At 36.4% G+C, this 9,010-nt stretch overlaps 1 protein-coding gene across 1 annotated transcript; it reads left to right on the plus strand.

The window, feature by feature from the left end:
- The first annotated feature begins 1,110 nt into the window (after positions 1-1,110).
- Positions 1,111-3,700, plus strand: LOC103934029 (putative polyol transporter 1). The gene is made up of 3 exons (XM_048573079.1): positions 1,111-1,267; positions 1,397-1,743; positions 2,615-3,700. Exons 1-3 carry the CDS (start codon positions 1,111-1,113, stop codon positions 3,698-3,700), a joined length of 1,590 nt encoding a protein of 529 aa, XP_048429036.1.
- The last annotated feature ends 5,310 nt before the right edge of the window (positions 3,701-9,010 follow it).

Genomic DNA, 9,010 nt, shown 5'->3' on the forward strand with positions numbered 1-9,010 from the left:
ATATACATATAAGGATCACTCCCTGGGCGATGTGGGATGTCACAATCCACCCCCCTTAGGGGCCCGACGTCCTCGTCGGCACACACGGCATCAGGGTTAGGCTCTAATACCATTTTGTCACATCCCGGCCCGGGGCAGATCACTTCCCGGGCCCGCTCCACCACCATAGCACGATATTGTCCGCTTTGGGCTTACCATTCCCTCACGGTTTTGTTTTTGGGAACTCACGAGCAACTTCCCAGTGGGTCACCCATCATGGGATTGCTCTAGCCCTCTTCTCGCTTAACTTCGGAGTTCCTACGGAACCCGAAGCCAGTGAGCTCCCAAAAGGCCTCGTGCTAGGTAGGGATGAGAATATACACATAAGGATCACTCCCTGGGCGATGTGGGATGTCACAATGCATACGACAAATTTGTGACAATTAAATAATATTAAAATTACTCCAATTTGTTGCATGAATGTTTACTAGACAAAACGTTTCGTCGTGCAATGCTTGACTAACGCAGCATTTTCGTCCCCATTAGGACAATATGACAGCATACTTTTGCCTCGTTGCATTTCACACGAAAAATTAAGCTCTTTGTTCTGTTACATTTAATGCGACGAATCATTTTTTTTAACGCACAATCATTTGTTGTGCGACAAATTTCATTATTTTGTCTCACAATTTTTTTTTTTCATGACCTTTATGCAACGAACTAGTTATTTCCTAAGGGCAAGGTTTTGTAGGGCAACCCCAATTTTTTTGTGGCGGGTGAGCTTGTAACATATATGGAACAATATCACACAGTTTTTGCGCATATATAGTTGCGTGCCTGAAATGACACTAAATATGGAACCATATTTCAGTTTTTTATTTTGTTGCTTTGGTATATAAGAACTAATTAACTAAATTGTGTTCTAGAATTAAGATAATTCAAATTTCTTCGTTGATTGATGACAGTATTGGATGACGGTGTTTGTTTCCATGAACAACAACATTTCAGACAAATGGATATAATTTGTATAAATGGTACTTGATTAATAGCTCATTCCTCATATCTAATTCTCTCTCTCTCTCTCTCTCTCTCTCTCTCTCTCTATCAATTCATTTATCTAGCTCTATAGATATGAAGATGGCTGACCAAAGAGCAGAAAATAACGTCGTCTCCGGCCAACCCCAGAATAGTATTGCAGACTTTGATCCCCCAAAGAAACCCAAGACAAAGAAGTTTGCTGTTGCCTGTGCTGTTTTGGCTTCAATGACGTCTATCTTACTGGGTTATGGTAATTGTTCATTAAAACTCATAGATATTATTAGTGGTTGTGGTTCTCTAATGATAAACTCATAGATATTTTTGTTTTGGAAGAAACTTCTCCACCTGCGACGCATGCTTATTTCTAATTTATTTACAGATATTGGTGTAATGAGTGGAGCGTCTCTCTTCATCAAAGAAAACCTCAATATCAGCGATGTTCAAGTTGAAGTTCTTAACGGCACCTTGAATATATACTCTCTCATTGGCTCCGCCTTGGCCGGTAAAACCTCTGACTGGATTGGACGCCGGTACACCATAGTACTAGCCGGAACAATCTTCTTTATTGGAGCTCTCCTCATGGGTTTTGCCCCGAACTACGCCTTCCTCATGTTTGGTAGATTCATTGCCGGAGTTGGAGTTGGCTATGCTCTTATGATAGCTCCTGTCTACACCGCCGAAATCTCTCCGGCCTCTTTTCGTGGCTTCCTCACATCTTTCCCTGAGGTTTTTTTCATTACCACGTTAAATTATCATATAATATACTAACTATTTTTGTTATTAGCCAGGGTGATATGTTTACGTAAATATAAGCCTCTAAGCATTTGAAAAAAGTTATGCTTGCGAGACCATATAGTTATATCACATTTCTATATCATCTCATGTAACACGTGGCGCATACAATGAACATTCAATAAGATAAATTCATTAATTGATGTGGCATTTAAACCATCACTTGCCACGTCCAAAGGTATAAAAATACGGTAAAAAAATGTGATATTCTAACAATTTCCTTGTAAAAAGTAGGGGATTGCTATTCACACACCCCTCTTTACCTTCCACACACTCTTGTTAATTTTTGTCCACTGGTCTTCTTCAATTCATTTGATCCGACAGCCAAAAATTGAGAGAATGTGTTAGATGGTAAAAAAGAGTGTGTGAATAGCACCACCCAAAAAATAATGCTAGGGACACCAGATATTTAGAGCACATTAGTGTATCATCTCATGTGGCAAGTGATGTATGCAACCAACATTCAATGAGATAAATTCATTAATTAATGTGACATGTACACATCACTTGCCACATTAGATAGTGCACAAATGCCATATAAAAATGTGCTCACCCTAGAATTTTCCTAAAATATCTACTAGGTGGCGCTATCCACACCATGTTTTACTTTCCATACACCTTCTGAATTTCCGACCGCAAGATCAAATGAACTAAAGAATATCAAAAGACGGAAATTAACAAGAGGTGTGTGAAAAATACTAAGGGATGTGTAGATAGCACCACCCTATTTATTGTTTCGTAAACCTTTCAAATGCATGCACGTGGAGTTTATATTAATAGAATTGATCATTTTGAAAATATGTAGGTGTTTGTTAACGTTGGTATATTACTCGGGTATGTATCCAACTTTGCCTTAGCCAAGCTCCCAATCCACTTGAACTGGAGGATCATGCTCGGCATCGGCGCAATTCCCTCAGTTTTTCTAGCCCTTGGCGTTTTAGCCATGCCCGAGTCACCACGCTGGCTCGTCATGCAAGGGAGACTCGGAGACGCCAAGCGAGTACTAAATAGAACATCATCTTCTGAAGAGGAATCGCAGCTCAGACTAGACGAGATTAAAGAAGCTGCAGGAATCCCCAAAGACTCAAAGGATGAGGTCGTTCAGGTTTCTAAACGCAGCCAAGGTGAAGGTATATGGAAGGAATTGCTCATTCGCCCCACACCGGCTGTTCGCCACATTTTAGTAGCAGCCCTTGGTATCCACTTCTTTCAACAAGTGTCGGGTACAGACTCTGTGGTTTTGTACAGCCCTAGGATCTTCGAGAAAGCGGGAATCACTTCTTACAATGACAAGCTACTTGCAACCGTGGCTGTTGGATTTGTCAAGACCATTGCAATCTTGGTGGCAACATTTCAAGTTGATCGGTTCGGACGTCGTGTTTTGCTTTTGAGCAGCGTGGGTGGAATGGTAGTTTCTTTTACGCTACTCGGTGTGGGTCTTACGGTCGTTGATCAATCCCACAGCAAGGTCCCATGGGCCGTCGGGTTGTGCATCGCCATGGTACTATTCATAGTCGCTTTTTTCTCCATCGGGTTGGGACCCATCACGTGGGTCTACAGCTCTGAGATCTTTCCGTTGCAGTTGCGCGCACAAGGGTGCAGTATGGGGGTGGCCGTAAACAGGTTGACGAGCGGGGTCATCTCCATGACTTTTATTTCATTGTATAAGGCCATCACGATTGGTGGGGCCTTCTTTCTTTACGCGGGAATTGCTGCGCTTAGTTGGGTCTTCTTTTATACGTTGTATCCAGAAACGCAGGGTCGATCCCTTGAAGATATGGAGGTCTTGTTTGGTAAATACCACAAGTGGAGAGAAGCCAATGCCATGCTTAACAAGACTAAGCAAGCTGATCATGGTTTTGATGACGTCAACAAGGCTCAAATCCATTAGGAATAGAAGGGCAATGCTCAATCAATGTTTAATGCACTTTATGACGATGATCAATTCCTTTGTCTCATATATTTCAGTTATATGCAACTGTACTTACATTTACAAGAATAATTTTCATTAAAACCCAAAAACTTGTTTGGTACGTAGTGAAGTTGAAAATTTTGAAAACTTATGGTTTTCATCTTTAGTGAAACATAGATCTCAAGCAATCGCTCCAGCCATTATATTAAATTCTGAACTTTTAAGAAGAATAATGCCAAGGAACCAAATTTTCAAACCAAATTTTGTAAGCCAAATGATACGATTGTTTATGGTTGGATTATTACTTAAGTGTTGATTAACATGCTTAACTCTTATTGATGATACATCATTTGGTTTGCAAAATTTGGTTTAAAAGTTTGCTACCTAGCATTATCCTTCTAAAAAAAATCACTAGACACAGCACATGAAAACCCCAGTCTACCTAGACATCCATTGACTTACCCGTAAACCCTCACCCTCGCTTATCGACTCTCCCTTTATTGTTCTCTCTGATCCTAGCGTCCTTTCTAACATTTTCTAGTGGACACAAAATCTGTTGGAGAACAATTTAGAAATAAACAAAAATAACATAAATAAACAAAACTTGAAATTCTAATATTTATTAACCAAAAATACTTGTCGTGCAGAATGAAATTACACAATAAATACATAAATTAATATAAGAATAACATTGGCTCTACAACGTAATATAATATAATATTATAATATACATCAAATGGTAAGTAGGGCGTCCTTCCTCATTAGGCTCCTTGCATGATTCCTTTTTAATAGCTACTAAGTTAATTAATCATACATTCGAAGAAACAATTAATCAACAAATAAAAATAAACTAATCTTCAATCAATTGGGAGAGGAAGAGATGGAGGAGAGTGTAGGGTGTTTGTGTATAAGAGAGAGATGGAGGAGAGTCTAGGGTGTGGTCCTTTGTTAAAACTAACTGAAACCGTTAGTCAATGAAACTGTCCATCGGGTAAACTGAACTTAGCCAACGAATCAGTGTTTTGTCCTGTAAGCCTCAATGACTTGCGCACCAAATTTTTTGTTGGCGCCAAAATCTTGCCCTACGACTAGACCTGGCAATTTCTGACACGACCCGATAACCCGACACGACACGACACGAAATTAACAGGTGTTTGGGTCGACACGATAACGAATCGGGTCTTATCGGGTAACCCGATAAGCACCTGTTAAGATAACGGGTTGGGTCGGGTATACACGTGGGTAAACACGATACACGATAAGCAGAATATTATTTTTATAATTTTATAACCCTTAAAAAATACTGTAATAATTATATACATTAATTTTACAATTTTATACCCCTAAAAATTATAATAAATATATATATATTAAATTAACTATAAAATTTATAATAATTATAATAATTATATATACTATAATAATTATACCCCCAAAATATTAAGTCTGTCTATACTAATTATATATATATATATATATATTAAATTTTATAAAAACTATAATAATTATTAATTAATAATTTAATATGCATGATCATGCATTGCATATTTGCATGATTTTGCATCCATTGAAATTTGATGCGTCAGGACTCAGATGTGATTTGTTTCCATTCTCAAATTTCAATAATCAATTTCTTGCCATTGCCATTTGCCAACTTGCCGCCCTTTTTGAAAAAAAAAATCAAAAATGGAGGGAAAATGAAAATGTTAAGAAAAGTTGAAAATAAAACAAAAAAGTGAGGGAATTCAATTAGGGAAAGATGTTGGAGGGAAAAGTGAAAATGATAAGAAAAAGTTGAAAAGGAAACAAAAAAGAGAGGGAAAAATGAAAATTAATAGAAGTGGTGAATCTAAGTATAAATAAACTCTAAGTGTTAGTGAATCTATCGTTTTACGAATTCTCCAAAACTAATTTCAACGATCCAAACCGTCAAAATTGTTTGTATATGCTTGGAGATCACATCAGCAAAAAATCACAAAAAAAAAACATTCAGAGATCAAGTAAACGGGACAAAGCTTTTCAACGGTTATAAATGAAAAATCACGATTTAACGGTTATTTTAACTCCGATTTTGATGATTTTTTATAACGACACTCCTTGACCCTATATGAATACAATGAATGAATTCGATATTCAATTTAAAATATTTACACAAGTGGATACCACAAAATCTTATGTTATACTTAATAAAAGTATAAATAAACTCTAAGTGTTAGTCAATCTATCGTTTTACGAATTCTCCAAAACTAATTTCAACGATCTAAACCGTCAAAATTGTTTGTATATGCTTGGAGATCACATCAGCAAAAAATCACAAAAAAAAAAACATTCAGAGATCAAGTAACGGGACAAAGCTTTTCAACGGTTATAAACGAAAAATCACGATTTAACGGTTATTTTAACTCCGATTTTGATGATTTTTTATAACTACACTCCTTGACCCTATATGAATACAATGAATGAATTCGATCTTCAATTTAAAATATTTACACAAGTGGATACCACAAAATCTTATGTTATACTTAATAAAAGTATAAATAAACTCTAAGTGTTAGTCAATCTATCGTTTTACGAATTCTCCAAAACTAATTTCAACGATCCAAACCGTCAAAATTGTTTGTATATGCTTGGAGATCACATCAGCAAAAAATCACAAAAAAAAACATTCAGAGATCAAGTAACGGGACAAAGCTTTTCAACGGTTATAAACGAAAAATCACGATTTAACGGTTATTTTAACTCCGATTTTGATGATTTTTTATAACTACACTCCTTGACCCTATATGAATACAATGAATGAATTCGATCTTCAATTTAAAATATTTACACAAGTGGATACCACAAAATCTTATGTTATACTTAATAAAAGTATAAATAAACTCTAAGTGTTAGTCAATCTATCGTTTTACGAATTCTCCAAAACTAATTTCAACGATCCAAACCGTCAAAATTGTTTGTATATGCTTGGAGATCACATCAGCAAAAAATCACAAAAAAAAAAACATTCAGAGATCAAGTAACGGGACAAAGCTTTTCAACGGTTATAAACGAAAAATCACGATTTAACGGTTATTTTAACTCCGATTTTGATGATTTTTTATAACTACACTCCTTGACCTTATATGAATACAATGAATGAATTCGATCTTCAATTTAAAATATTTACACTAGTGGATGTGGATATGTTATAATTTATATACTTAATAAAAGTATGAATCAACTATAATATTAATAATTATATACATTAATTTAATAATTTTATATCCCTAAAAAGTAAAAATTATAATAATTATATATATATATATATATATTAAATTAAATTTAAAAATTGATGACCATTGGATCGGCTGAGATTAAATCTCAGCCGTCCATTTCATAATTATATATATATATTTTATTAAATTTAAAAAATTGATAACCATTGGATCGGCTGAGATTTAATCTCAGCCGTCCATTGTGTAGGTAATCAACACTCTCATTAACTCAACTCAATCAAACACTCACTCAGTCTCTGTCTCACTGTCTCTCTCTCTCTCTCGAAAATACTCGAATCCTCGATCGACTTCGTCTTCGACTCTCCGAGACCTCACGCCGTCACGCGGACGCGGCGCCTCACGGGCCCTCTCACTTCACCTCAGTCTCAGATCAGTGACCTCACTCTCCTCGTCGTCCTCGAGTCTCGACCTCACCCAGGTCCCAGACTGTCACCCTCATCCTCACTCAGTCACTCCTCACGGGTTCACCCACTCTGTCACCCTCCTCACTCACTCCTCAGTCTGCCCTCCTCGGCTCCTCCTCACTGCACAACAAGGTAAGAAATTCCTGCAATAAACTCAAGGGTTTCTGAATTAGGGCTTGTCGAATTAGGAATTTCTTAAATTAGGGTTTCTAAATTGGGGCTTTTGGAATTAGGAATTTCTGAAATTGAAGTTTCTGAATTAGGGATTTTGAATAGGGACTCTGAATTTGGGCTTTTGGAATTAGGAATTTCTGAAATTGAAGTTTCTGAATTAGGGATTTTGAATAGGGACTCTGAATTTGGGCTTTTGGAATTCGAAATTTCTTAAATTAGGGTTTCTAAATTGGGGCTTTTGGAATTAGGAATTTCTGAAATTGAAGTTTATGAATTAGGGATTTATGAATAGGGACTCTGAATTAGGGCTTTTGGAATTCGAAATTTCTGAAATTCATGTTTCTGAATTAGGGATTTTGAAATTCATGCTTCTGAATTAGGGATTTTGAAATTCATGTTTCTGAATTAATGCATGTTTCGCCCTCTGTTTGCTTACTATTTGAGACTGAGTGCAGACTATTTGAATGCATGTTTCGCCCTCTGTTTGAGTGCAGACTATTTGTTTCGCCCTCTGTTTGCTTACTAGTTGAATGCATGTTTCTGAATTAATGCATGTTTCGCCCTCAGTCACTCTGAATTAATGCATGTTTCGCCCTCTGTTTGTCTGAGAAGCCTGCCGTTTTGAAGGTGCTTTCTTTTTGTTTGTTTTGTTAAATTATGGTCTCTTTTTTTGTTCTTGGAATCGAATTGTGGGAAATGGGATTTGGGTTAAATTTTGTATAAATTGTTATATTATTATTTATTTGATTACACCATAAAAGGGTTATGAAAAGCTTTGACTAAATATCCACTTTTAGTTAATTGTTTTCTAATGTGAACGGGGATCTCCCTGCTAATTGCTGTCTGGGTTTTATAGAATATCCATTGATTACTCTATTTCTGTGGAGTTTGTTCTCTGAATATGTGAAGTAAGTTTTTTTTTTCCTTGGGCAAAACTCAAAAGTGCAGTAATTTTTCTTAGGGTGGGGAGAATGTGAATATGTTAAAGCTAGGGTTTACTCGCAGCTAGGGTTTAGGTTTCCTTGTTTCTAGGGCTACTTACGTAGTGGTTTAAGTAGCCGTTAATAATTCCTGTTTTTATGGAACAGATTTGTTTCACGTTTCAGTTTCAAGCTTAGTCAAATACCACGATCCTAGGAGCTAGAATATCGTGGGTTGTTACGTTTATCTTCAGCTACTTTGTAAGGCTTTATAAAGCTATTGTTACCTTTGAATTCTATAAGAAAACTCTTCCTGAAACAAGCGTGCGTCGAACTATCTGTTGCTCATTTTGTTTGAAGCTTTTCTGGTTTTAACAGAATATATGTGCTTTTAAAAGGGTGAATTCTTTTCTTTGAAAAGCAAAATGCGTACGATATGAAATTGTGCAGTTATAACTTATATATGTGCACACTGCACAGTGCAGTTATAGCACACTGCACAGTGCAGTTATAACT

Source organism: the organism of the source record quoted next, unplaced genomic scaffold (genome assembly GCF_019419815.1).
Source record: "Pyrus x bretschneideri cultivar Hongxiangsu unplaced genomic scaffold, Pyrus_bretschneideri_v1 Contig11, whole genome shotgun sequence".
Taxonomy (NCBI): Eukaryota; Viridiplantae; Streptophyta; class Magnoliopsida; order Rosales; family Rosaceae; genus Pyrus; species Pyrus x bretschneideri.

Bases quoted from the DNA above. Each gene is read 5' to 3' on its own strand.
- LOC103934029 (XM_048573079.1), top strand. From the start codon at position 1,111: ATGAAGATGGCTGACCAAAGAGCAGAAAATAACGTCGTCTCCGGCCAA. The intron at 1,268-1,396 runs GTAATTGTTCAT...ATTTATTTACAG, and splicing joins GTCTATCTTACTGGGTTATG to ATATTGGTGTAATGAGTGGA. The intron at 1,744-2,614 runs GTTTTTTTCATT...GAAAATATGTAG, and splicing joins TCCTCACATCTTTCCCTGAG to GTGTTTGTTAACGTTGGTAT.